Raw genomic sequence first — 12,405 nt, 5'->3', positions numbered from 1 at the left:
GCGACCAAAGTCACATTAAATCTAGTATGTAACAAACTCACAACATAGACTAAATATAGTTAAAAACTACACGTCGAGGGAAAAAAAGAAGAAGACATATTAGCACAGTTTTTCCACGTAGAATTCCACTTTGTCCCTTTTCTTCGGCTTCTTGGACTACGCTTTTATTATTCTTATTTATGGGGTATTTTTATTGTGATCTACCCGTCAAATAGAAGTTAAAAAATTATAATATCAAACCTATAGGTCAACATTTTCTAACAAGTCAATACCAAAGTTCAAACTAAAAAAATGGGTGGATAAAATAACCTAGAAGGGTAGTTGAAAAGTTAAAGATAAACCAATCTACTAGTATATAGTAATACAATTATCTACAAACTATTTGGAGAGTCTTTAAAATTTCTTGGCACAAGATAATTTTTGAGAAAGTTAAAAGAAAATATGACTTCACCACCATTTTCTAATGGAGTAACAGGCAAAGGTGGTCGGATTCTCATCGTCGGAGCAACCGGATTCATCGGACAATATATAGCAGAAGCAAGTCTTGATGCTAATCGAAGAACTTATATTCTTATTCGATCATTCCCAGATTGTCATTCTAAGATTAAATTGATCAAATCATTTGAGGATAAAGGGGCCATAATATTGCACGTAAAAGTGTTTATCTAACTTATTTGTTATTCTTTATTTTTTGACACAGGTTGTAATAATGAAATGTAGAGAAAATTCTATTTATTTTGTTTAATTGTTTTTTGTTATTAGGGTGATATAAATGACCAAGATTATATGGAGGACATGCTAAGGAAATATGAGATTGATATAATAATATCAGCTGTAGGTGGTGATAGTATACTTGATCAACTTTCCCTTGTTCAGGCAATGAAATCTGTTGGAACTATTAAGGTAAATCTTTACAGTATTTTCGTTTTAATTTTCTTTGAAAAGAAAAAAGCGAAAATTAGTGTCAAAGTTTCATGACATATTTATACATGTAACATAATCGTAGCTACATCAATTCACGTCTATCGTAAAAGTCAACCACACAAACTTATATATATATATATATATATATATATTTTTTGCCTTATGTATTTATCAGGCAAACTTAAATTTTTTTATTTTTTTTTGAAATTAGAGATTTTTGCCATCAGAGTTTGGACATGAAGTAGACAGATCAGATCCAGTGGAACCAGGGCTAAATATGTATAAGGAGAAAAGGAAAGTGAGAAGGTTGATAGAAGAGCTAAATATACCCTACACTTACATTTGTTGCAATTCAGTGGCTTCTTGGCCTTATTATGACAATAAACATCCTTCTGAAGTTCTTCCTCCTCTTGACCATTTCCAAATATATGGTGATGGCAATGTTAAAGGTACATTTATTCCCACCTCACTAAAAAATTTCAAGGGAAAATTAAAATTGTCTTTTTATGGTTCAACAATTTGTATGTTGATATTTTTTTGTGTTTTTCTGAAAATTTTATTTTTGGGAATTACCACGACTCCTCTCTTCTTGAGAATTCATATTTTTAGGATCAAGCGCTTACCATCATGCCAAAAGCTATAGCTCATAACAAGGGCACAACTTTATTTCTTAACCAAGCCCATCAAGCAAGAGCTATGTTAGACCATGACTTCGACCCGTGCCACCCCAGCGCCCTCGTGGGCCTTGCCATAAGCAGGATATTGGCGTTACCCAACAATCCCCCTCCCAACACCTGCGTCATGTAGCATGTTGCTCTTGGGAATCGAACCCATTACTTTGATTCTTATACAATTTTTAGGATCAAGCGCTTACCATCATGCCAAAAGCTATAGTTTATAGCAAGGGCGCAACTTTATTTCTTAACCAAGTACCTTATTCGACCATGGCTCCGACCCGGGCCATCCCAGCCCCCTCATAGGCCTTACCATAGGCAGAATGTTGGCGTTACCCAACACATACATCCTTTATCAGTGTATGAACATCTATTTTTCCTTTTTTTTTGGCACTTTATGTCGCTACATTAGTTCTTGAATCATGGCAAAAATTTTGTTGTAATGTACATCTTGTCAAACAACTTCTTGGGATGGTGTTTTTTTTTTTCCTCTTTTTCATTTTGACTATAATTTTGAACTCAATGAATAAAATGAAAGGAAAAGATATTCATATCGCCGATCCCAACTTGAGGCGTAGTAGCAGTTGTTGTTGTTATTGTTTCCTTTTTACTATAATTTCAGTTGAATGGAAATTTGTTATACCTTTTTTTTTTTTTTAGATATATCTCAGTTAATTGTTATTTTTTCTTCTTTTCAATTCACTCGTTTCTATCTTTAATTATATTTTGAAAAGTGCAGCTTATTTTGTGGCTGGTCCTGATATTGGAAAGTTCACTATCAAAGCAGCAGAAGACCATAGGACTGAGGACAAATGTGTACATTTTCGACCACAATGCAACTATTTTAACATGAACGAACTTGCTTCTCTTTGGGAAACTAAAATTGGTCGAACATTACCTAAAATCACAATCACTGAAGATGCCCTTTTGGCTGTAGCTGCAGGTTTATATATTTTCTCTCAACTCTTTAACAACCCTACCATACTCCCTCTGTTTCATTTTATATGACACTATTACTATATAATGATCACGAAATAGTTTTTTAGGGATGGAAAAAATATATGCAAAGAAATGAGCATAATTTGCATCTCGAGTATATGTTATACTTGTCAAGAAATAATAACACTCATTTGTTAAATTTATATGTTGTCATTTTGCAGAGAATATCAACCCCAAAAGTGTAGTTGCAGCTCTAACACATGAAATTTTCATAAGGGGATGTCAAATTGAATTTTCAATTGATGGCATAAAGGACCTTGAAGTTTGCAATTTGTACCCTAATGAGTCCTTTCGCACTATTGACGAGTGCTTCGATGATTTCTTTCTAAGAATGGATGAAATGTGCATCAAAATGCCTAATAACTAGACTAGTTTGCAATTTTTGCTATTTGAATCCAGCTATTTTGTCCTTTTATTCTAAACATATGTTGAAAGACATTTTTCCCTCTGTTCTTCATGAGTAAAACAGTTATTTTCCCTTTTTACTTATTTTAGGTAATATTTGCCCTTATTTTCGATGTAATATTTACCTTTTATTGCCTTATTTCTAATGCAATTCAATTAGTAGTTTAATGTTTTTATTCTGCCTTCACCATGCCTATAATGTAAAAACGATTTTCCTACTAACGATTTTTTTAAACTATGAATATGAATGCTTAAGCTTCCATTTTTCCGTAAAAATACACTACGTAGCCACTCTAAATATCTGCTTTTTAAATATTAATCAGTGCATCTTGAATTTCAGTTTAGATAGCCACTCTAAATAACTACTTTTTAGAAATTAGCCGGTGCATCTTGAATTTCAGTTTTTCAATTCAATTTCGGAAAAAAAATATCCTAAATTGCCCTGAAATTAGAATTTTTAGTTTAAAATTTCAAAACAAAATAAGTACCGGCTAATATCCAAATAACATCCCTAAGAATGGTTGTTTGTGCACCTACCCCCATTTTTCTTCCTGACCAAGTAAGCACTAAACTGAATTCTACAAGGATAGACATGTAATTTCACCTAAAAGAACGAGGCTAAGGAGTTGAAATAGAAAGGAGTCCAATCTAAACAAGCGTAGCAAAGAAAATAGTATGAAAAGTCTATATGTTTGTCCTTTTCCTTTCAATGTCACCCGAAGTATATATGGACAATAATTTTCAGTTTCATCTTCAAAAAATCACAGTTTCATTTCACAGTAACAACAACAACAACAACAAATCCAGTATAATCCCATAAATGGGGTCTGGGGAGGGTAATGCGTACGCAGACCTTACCCCTAACTTGTGAAGGTCATTTCCCGGTACAATAAGCAAAGATGTCGAACGCCATAATACATTTGATAGAGCAGAGAGATATGCACAATGTTGGTATAGCTATTATGTTACATAATCTATTACCAGAATACAGTAATCTTGTGGATGATATACACAGTTCACAAGATCAGACAAACCTGGTTCAAACGATTTTAAATATACAAAATTGGATGAAACAATATGTAGTTGTGGTGATATGACTCAATAAAACTGCATTCACCATCTAAATTTGTTTGTCTGATCGAAGGACAAGCTCGGGGAAACTAAGCTTCTTGCTGATAGAAGTAACTATACATCATTTACAGGCAAACGCTCTTCTATAAATACACGGCAAATGGGGCACCTCTTGCACTTGTCACAACAGGTGCTGAAAAGAATGATCAGTTATAACAATCAGATTAGAATTTCTTTTAGCAGAAAGCGTTATATGCATGAGAAAGAAATGAGATACTATTAATTTTCCTTCAATATGGTATCTGCTCTAAACAGTATTATATCAAATATCGTAAATCACAGAAAGAATGTAAATCGGACTACTGCAGAAAAGGAGTGGCATGAGGTTTAGGTAATACCTGCAGAGGATGTGATGCCGACAAGGAAGGAGAAGAATATTTATCTGTTCCTCGAAGCAAATTCTGCATAAGATTTTTTCCTGACAAAAGGATCCACCCGTAAATGGCTCAGCAGATGACAGTACTGATAGAAGAACAAGCATTAAATAGTTTTGGTTTTGTGCAGGATTCTTCAGAAAGTGTAAATTCCCACACTAAATTCCAGAAACATGATGAATTATTAAGGACGAGAAACAACATTTACATACAATAATTAAGGTAATGCAAGCTAATTTCTCCTTTTCAAACACCAAATATTTGTTAAAAAAGGCTAGATTTCTTCTAAAGCATCCCATGATATAATAAAAGAAATATAAAGTGGACAGTTTTCTTCCTCTTGCTGCTGAATTTGTCAAGAGAATATAATGTTCTATACAGTCAAACTTCTCTATAATAACATTTCACTACAATGGTCAAGTTTTCTTTAGAACCAATATTTCATGTTATGTTATAAATATGTTCTCTATAACAGCGTTCACTTTAGCAGCCTAAAATATCGGACAAACGCTGCAGTTATAGAGAGGCTTGACGGTATTAGCAATACATTGACATAATCTTACATTTTGAAGCCTTTCGAACTCATCCTGTTTTAACTTTGTAATCTCTGATTGCTCACAAAGTGCTGCTTGTAGTCTCCAGATCTGCAGATAACAATAGTCAATAATGGATTAGGGTACACTGGCAGCAGAGGAAGGATGAAACAGTTGGAAGAAAAAGCTAACCATCTCAATGAGCAATAAAGAAACCAAAAAAGAGGTAACAAGAAAAAGGAAGCAACCTCTTCAGCAAGCTTCGCTTTAGGCATTTGCTTTACAGTGTCAGGTGAGAAAGTATCATACCTGAAATAACAATCAGAAAATGCAGAGATGATAAATCAGTGGAAGTATTATTGGTTAATGAAGCACTGCATGTACAACTTCAAGCAAGAGCTACAAGTGTAGGATAGCGAAGATAAATTTGTCAACATCAATTAAGGGAACTTGATCTGGAATCACGATAAACCACCGAGGTTATAAAATAGGATAATGGTGCTGGCAATAACCTCAAGGCATATTAGAGCGGACCAAGTAAATAATAACTGTCATATATTATTTAGAAGATCTCCGGCGGCACTTACAAGATTACCATGGTCCTCAATAAGAAAATTCGGCAAAAAATTTATAAGCAATAAGTCATTTTAGAATCTTTTTACACTAATAGTCCTTCTCTTACAGTATTTATACTTACCCGTGCATTTTAATCCATTTTCAAGATAAATATCCTATTGCTTTTGTAATCTTAAGGTTCTTTTTCCATCAATAATTTTCCCTCATCAAGTTCTTGTTTGGTATGCGACTATCATCTCACAGGATAAACATTCATCAATGTGCTGTTCAGAACTGCAAAAGTTGCAAGTATTAACAGCAGCGGAACACTAACCCAGATGTCCCAGCATAATATAAACGAGCTTGTTCCTCTCGACTTCCTTCATCTATTGACCACCAACCTAAAAACCTGTACCAATAAGATCAACACAAAGAGACAAGCATGCGGAAATGAGTGGACCTATACAATGCTCGAAAGGATCAGAAGTTGCACAGTTTGACCTTGCTATCATTACCTTGACCCGTGATGCATGAAACCGAAAGTATCACGAATGAACGAAGATATCCTAAAATAGCTTCTGACACCAGCTTCACCATCTACCAAAAGAATAATTTTCTCCACAAGTCTATAGACAGAGAACAATACACCAGCTCCTTGCAGTAGGAAAAGAGGGATAAACAGTACGGGAATTGGGATAAATCTAGCACTTGGTGGGGTCCCCTGTAACCAAAATGTGTTAGTTGCAAATGTGATTAACTAATTGTAAAATTGAAAGCAAAACTTCTTAGAGCGTTCGTACCGCTAAGCGCATAAAAAGCAATATCTGGAAACTAACAATAGGAATTTTCATCACATGACCGCCAATGTCCTGTAAATTGCATATTCCATTCTGTTGATCATCGTCATCCAAAGATCCCAGAAATCCACTATTCCAGTTAAGATATCGCATGCTTGATGTAGAAGAGCTGGGTGTACGTAGACTTGAGTTTCTGTGGATTGCAGGGTTGTACCATTTTGTGCAGATAATAAAGGCAAAGCATTCCGCGACACTGAACGGCAAGAACGGTACATGTTTAGCAAGCAATTAGGCGCAAGTACCTATCACGCAGAATAAGTGGGAGTTTTTTTGTACCCGTAGTTAATGAATAAATCCCACCACCCAAGAGCAGCAACATCTCCTGCAATTCACAGCAAACAAACTTGATGTTGCAGCATAGACAAACTGATAAGAATATTGCTACAGATATATAAATAAAATGAGAAGCAGCAAATAGTGCAATTTTGGCCACACAAATTCAATGAGAGTCAAATACTTACCACATATCTTCAGAAGAGTAAATGTTGTTGCCGCTATGAAGAAGACCATAGATATTGCAACCCAAAAGTGCTGAGACATAGATAACAAGATGACTTTCAGAAACTACCAATCCACAGATATTAGCTCAAACTGCATGTTACACCAACCAATCACATTTTCAAACAACTTTCACATTAAAAGGATGAAACACAACATATATCAATAAAAGGCACATAACACCAGACTGCGTATAGCTGCAAAACGTATTTATAAAACGTGCGGTTAAAAGATATGATGAAGTATGATTATTCCTGATACGCATAACTCCTCAACAAAAACTATTTTTCAATCCTACTTTCACCAGTGAGGAGATAGCAATCAACCTCTTGAATATTATGGTAACAAAAGATCAAGAACTTAAGAGTTCACATCCTTTTAAGCTAAAAATATTCCTTTACGCTCTTTTGTTTACACATTTATGCAAGTGAACAAATAAGCTTTCTCAGCTAGTCAATCTAAAAGGTATCAGTGGCTATTAATATCAGATTTCTCCTAGTAGATAAGCTACAAGAACGACATGACTGCTAACTGTCGGTTTTTTTATAAAAAAGAATACGAGCTCTATACTTACGGGAAGGGTCTCCCATATAGCCTCATCACTCATGCTTTCTTCATCTCCGGGCATCAGAGCCCTGCACATTCTGAACATGAGAAGAAGTGCAAAAGAAATTAGATACACGTCCAAAACCAAGACCAATTTTTCCTGCTCTAAAAGTATGCGGAAAAAAGCATATTTTTGGAAATCTTATCTCATATCTCTTTATTCCAAAAATAACTCAAAACTGCCACCAGATGGTTTAAAGGTCAGCATTTTTTGGCAGAATAAGTATCTTACCTAACATTATCAACCAAGATAGCAATTTCAAGTGCTAGCAGGGGAAAGAACACAATCTTCAAACTTACAGCTGCAATTGACCACAGTTCACAAATAAGTGGCACTGGCCGCTGTGTATATGAACTAGCATTGCATATCAAATTTAAAGAGAGAAAGTTAAGCAGTAGTTGTTTATTGCCTTCTTGTTGATTAGAGAACTAGCATTGCATATCAAACACCATTATGAATCAACAAGAAGGCAATAAATGGTTAGCTGTAAATGCATCAGGTAATGATGTTCTAAGGAAATTTTCTTGTTTACCGTAGGTGCTGTCGAGATGAATAGAAAGGAGGAGTTCAAAAGCAACAAGCAGCGGTGTCGCCATGACAGCATGAAATGGTGCCCACTGTTTATGAAGGAATGTGTGCTTCTGTCACTATATAGCTTTTTGAAAATATACATTATATTGAATCTAAAATCAGAAAAGTTAACGTGCCATACATGTCGATCATGAGGCATTGATGGAGCAGGTAATGAGAATCTAACCCTTGCTACAACCACATGAAACAACCAAAGTGGAACAAAAATGACCCTGAAAAAGGAACCAGATGTGAGACCAACTGTAAATTATATTGTTTAAGGGAGCAAGGGTTTCAAAGTTCTCGATTATCTTGTAAAACAAAAGAAGAAAAGGAATACAAGGCAATACTTAGAAACTCATTTCGCTGTATACTGCAAACGGTACAATTATAAAAAAAAAGAGAGCTAAGATTAATGTAGCAAATTCTTTAGTAACTCTTAGAAACCTCTCTCTTTCTGTCAATACACACACATGTGCACACTCACACACGTGCCAAATTGCGCATGTCTGTGCGGGCGAGCACAATCAAAATTCAGAAGCAAGAAAAATACAGAAATGAAAGAAAGACAACCTACTATCACTGAATTCAACAAATTGAGATACCCAACTTTGCATGAATTTTTCGGTATCTTCAATCAAAGAAAACAGAAACTCTAACAGTTATGGGAATTTTGAGGTTGAATTTCACCTTTTTTGGGTTCAAGATGCTTTTGAATGATTAACCATATAGCCATAGGTTGTGGGCGCATTTGCATTGCTTCTTATTCACTAGACATCAAAAACGGGCATAAAAGAGTAAAAATTGGAAGATTGATACACCCTATCATTCAACTGATAAACTATGCCTCAATTCCAGATTATCTAGGTTTAGCTAGATGAATCCTATGAATCTATATTTAGCTCTACTCAGGTCCAATTTATCTGAATGATTTGTCCTTTAGGAGAATTAAAGTTTAGAGGTTTCCTAAAACTGACTTCTCATAAAAAGCATACAAGTCTCTAATGAGCCAAAAAAATTCTGAACAAATACCGAGCCCAATGTAAGTGTGACAACAACAACTAAGCCATTAAGCCGTAATCCCAACAGGCTGCCATCACCTCTATGAATCTTTTGATCTCATTGTTTTCTATTCTTGCAAAACTAACATTAATTTTGAGAGATTTTAAGTCTTCTGAAAAGCTTTCCCTCCATAAAATTCTAGATCTACTTCGTTTTCTTATCATCTTTAATCCTTATAATTATCACATGTCTAATGCAAGCCATGATCAAAATCATCTTAGTCGATTTTTTCTCATTTATCCTCTGTGTGTGTACTACTCGTACTTTTTACTGGATGTGATTACTCTTTTAATTTGATTGTACGTTGATATTAACATCCGTATTTCTATTACCTTTACCTTGAGGATATGTTGAACTTAGAGGCCCAACCTGCAGTTCTATATAACATTGCAAATCTCGCAATAGCGAACTGAAACTAATCTCTAGAGGCACCTATCGGAAAAGATACTTTGAATGCTTCAAGATCAGGTCTCAGTTCCAACGAAGACCTTGGCAAATCCGCGTAGCCTTAAGTTTGTTAGGTATTTTCCTATAGGGTAATATCCTACATTTCAACTATCCAATTGTAATTTTGTGTCTAACACTTTCATTTATCATGCCATTTTCCTGGAAGATTGAGCTAAATATCTGAATTGTTTGCATGTACCCACTACAATCCTATCTAATCTCCCTTACCTTTATTCTTTTCCTAAAGGTTAAACATGCGATGCATATATTCTACCTCGTTTGTACTTATTTGAAAACTTACTTCACAATTTCAAATTTTGGTTGACTTTTTCGGTTAATAAACACAATATCATCTCTAAATAGCATAAACTGTAGAACCTTTACCTATATACTATTGGTTAACTCATTTACAACTAGACTAAGCAACTACAAATTCACTCATGCTGCTATCACATCGTCTAACAAACCAGGTTACTCAGAAGTGCCCAAAATCCTGAATCAATTTTATAAGAAATATCTAATTGTAAATACACTCCTCTTTCTATACGCATAATTAACAATATAACAGTAAGCACATCATCCAAAATCTTAAAGTTTCTACCTTTCTTCAAGCTCAACAATGATCCAAAATACAACAACAACAAACCAGTATAATCCCACGAGTGGGGTCTAGTATAATCCCACGAGTGGGGTCTGGGGAGGGTAGTGTGTACACATACTTACCCCTACCTTGAGGGTAGAGAGGCTGTTTCCGATAGACAATGATCCAAAATGCATTCCCATTTTAAATTCCAACAATGGAAAATCATGCTTTTATGTTAATAAACACTTATTAAAAACTAGCACAACATAGATTCAAAGTACTCAACAAGAATGCTACTCTTAGCAAATATGTCATTTGGATAAAATTCAGATAAAAGACCTTCACTTTATCCACAAAAATCCTTATTATCAGCAAAACCTTTTTCCATTCCCTCAAGATAAAATATTTTCTATAAATTGGTCACGAAATATGAAATTACCAAAATCATTAACCAAAAAGCTACCAAATTCCCTGAATTTCAACAATTTCAATAACTTAGAAAATTCCCAAAAAGATGAATAATACAGAAAATAAATACTAGCAAAAGTAAAGACATACCACCAAGGATAATGAAGGGCTTGATCAAGCTTGAGAACAAGAAGCAAAGTGAAACAAAACAGCAATCCATGAGCTGCTACTGATTGAATAGATTTTAATACTCTCCTAGTTCCACTCATCACTTCCCCAAAAAATAAAGAAAACCCAATTTCACTCTTTTTTTCACAAATAAAAAGAACCCCCCACGTTCTAGATGTCAAAGAGTAATAACAGTAAATAAAGGGAAAGAAAACAGAATTTCAAGAAAAGACATGCGAAAAAAAACAGATTTCACTCCTTTTTGGAGTTTGAATATAAGAAAAGAATAGAACAGGAACAAGACAGGACAGAGCAACGTTAATTGCGAGAGAAACTTTATTACACAGACTTGGCTTTCACGCCAAAACGCCGTTCTTTGTTGTCTTATTGCCCCCACACCGACGATAGGTAGCCAATTCCGAGAATTCAAAATAATTAGTGTATAATTTAAAATACTGGCTAAAAAATAAATAATAAAATTTAATCGGTTATTTATGTAAAGATCCCACATGTATTAGATGTCTCGAGGATGGTCTAGTAGACTAATAGTGGAAGAGTTATTTTTTACGAAAAAAGTATATTAAAGTTGATAATATTATTTGCAAATTAAAACGTATCTTATGAATAATATTGAAATCTAAAGTTGTAATGTCTAACTTATAATTGGAACTAGTAAAATGAAATAAGTTAAGAGAGTTATAAGAAATGACTTTCTATTATAAGTAAGGAAGTTATTTCACCTATTTTAATAGAAAACGTTTTACCCTTTTGATAACTAAACACAAAAATTACTCTATTATGAGATTTTCTTTTTTGAAAAATAACATCCGTCATATTATATATGTCCGTAAATTATTTTCCTTTACTTTAACGCGGGGATATAGTCATTCGAGCCATTGTTGCTTGAAAGTAGAGCCGTCAATATGGGCTTGGCCCGTTGGGCCAGCCCAGTCCAACCCGTGATTTAGCAGGACTGGGCTAGAATTTTTGAAGCCCGTTTAAAAACAAGGCTTTTAAGCCCGGCCTGAGTAAGCCCGTGGCCCGTGAGGCTTGATTGAGGCTGGGTCAGCCCGGCCCGTGGGCCTAATAAAATATTTATTTAAAATATATAAAAATAAAAAGTATACTGCCTTTAGAGATGGAAAGTCAAAATTGGATTTTTATTAAGAGGAACCAAAACTTGATCTTGATAAGTTTCAAGAGATGATGTTGTCATGTATTGGAATGATCATTCTAGAAAATATCCCGATCTTTCAATGATGATGTGTGATGTACTTAGCATTATTATTACCATTGTACCATCAGAATCAACATTTAGATTGGTGGCGTGTTCTTACAAAGTACAGAAGTTGCATTTATTATGAAAATGTCCAAACACTTGTTACTACTCGAAGTTGGCTGCACAGGTTTTTCCGAACTCAAACTGGTAATATTTTTTTATGTGAATTTAAATATTATTAATTTTTAAAATTTAATTATTTTTAATATTTAACTAATTAATATTGCATATGAATTGTAGATGAAAGTGAGGATGTTAAGACAACCTTGTCACAAGCAGATTCAAATGTGTTTGATGAAGATGATGTGTTGAATATCTCATAAGCATCATG

At 34.4% G+C, this 12,405-nt stretch overlaps 2 protein-coding genes across 4 annotated transcripts; one reads left to right on the top strand and one right to left on the bottom strand.

Moving 5' to 3' along the window:
* The first annotated feature begins 378 nt into the window (after nucleotides 1-378).
* Nucleotides 379-3,082, top strand: LOC104222673 (leucoanthocyanidin reductase-like). 3 transcript variants are annotated; one of them, XM_070160079.1, is made up of 5 exons: nucleotides 379-537; nucleotides 763-903; nucleotides 1,136-1,373; nucleotides 2,338-2,541; nucleotides 2,759-3,082. In XM_070160079.1, the coding sequence occupies exons 1-5, from the start codon at nucleotides 442-444 to the stop codon at nucleotides 2,962-2,964; spliced, it is 885 nt and encodes a 294-aa protein (XP_070016180.1). In that variant the 5' UTR covers nucleotides 379-441; the 3' UTR covers nucleotides 2,965-3,082. The 3 variants fall into 3 exon arrangements, with proteins under 3 accessions (XP_070016180.1, XP_009772231.1, XP_009772230.1); XM_009773929.2 differs by having other exon boundaries at nucleotides 379-651; XM_009773928.2 differs by having other exon boundaries at nucleotides 379-657.
* Nucleotides 3,083-3,900: 818 nt separating this feature from the next.
* Nucleotides 3,901-11,006, bottom strand: LOC104222674 (uncharacterized). The gene is made up of 14 exons (XM_009773930.2): nucleotides 10,778-11,006; nucleotides 8,270-8,360; nucleotides 8,090-8,174; nucleotides 7,789-7,858; nucleotides 7,525-7,594; nucleotides 6,914-6,983; nucleotides 6,729-6,774; nucleotides 6,396-6,645; nucleotides 6,111-6,316; nucleotides 5,930-6,004; nucleotides 5,289-5,349; nucleotides 5,071-5,151; nucleotides 4,472-4,551; nucleotides 3,901-4,266 (listed from the first exon to the last, which is right to left on the bottom strand). The coding sequence occupies exons 1-14, from the start codon at nucleotides 10,894-10,896 to the stop codon at nucleotides 4,188-4,190; spliced, it is 1,383 nt and encodes a 460-aa protein (XP_009772232.1). The 5' UTR covers nucleotides 10,897-11,006; the 3' UTR covers nucleotides 3,901-4,187.
* Nucleotides 11,007-12,405: the final 1,399 nt, after the last annotated feature.

Source organism: Nicotiana sylvestris, chromosome 10 (assembly GCF_000393655.2).
Source record: "Nicotiana sylvestris chromosome 10, ASM39365v2, whole genome shotgun sequence".
Classification (NCBI taxonomy): Eukaryota; Viridiplantae; Streptophyta; class Magnoliopsida; order Solanales; family Solanaceae; genus Nicotiana; species Nicotiana sylvestris.
Note: the sequence above shows the minus strand (reverse complement) of the source record. Positions and strands in the feature narration are given on the sequence as shown.

Coding starts and splice junctions, on each gene's coding strand:
- LOC104222673 (XM_009773928.2), top strand. CDS start 442: ATGACTTCACCACCATTTTCTAATGGAGTAACAGGCAAAGGTGGTCGG. Junction 904..1,135: donor AATCTGTTGGAACTATTAAG/GTAAATCTTTAC, acceptor TTTTGAAATTAG/AGATTTTTGCCATCAGAGTT. Junction 1,374..2,337: donor TGGTGATGGCAATGTTAAAG/GTACATTTATTC, acceptor TGAAAAGTGCAG/CTTATTTTGTGGCTGGTCCT.
- LOC104222674 (XM_009773930.2), bottom strand. CDS start 10,896: ATGAGTGGAACTAGGAGAGTATTAAAATCTATTCAATCAGTAGCAGCT. Junction 5,350..5,929: donor TATTATGCTGGGACATCTGG/GTTAGTGTTCCG, acceptor TTGTTATTTCAG/GTATGATACTTTCTCACCTG. Junction 5,152..5,288: donor AAGCGAAGCTTGCTGAAGAG/GTTGCTTCCTTT, acceptor TGTTATCTGCAG/ATCTGGAGACTACAAGCAGC.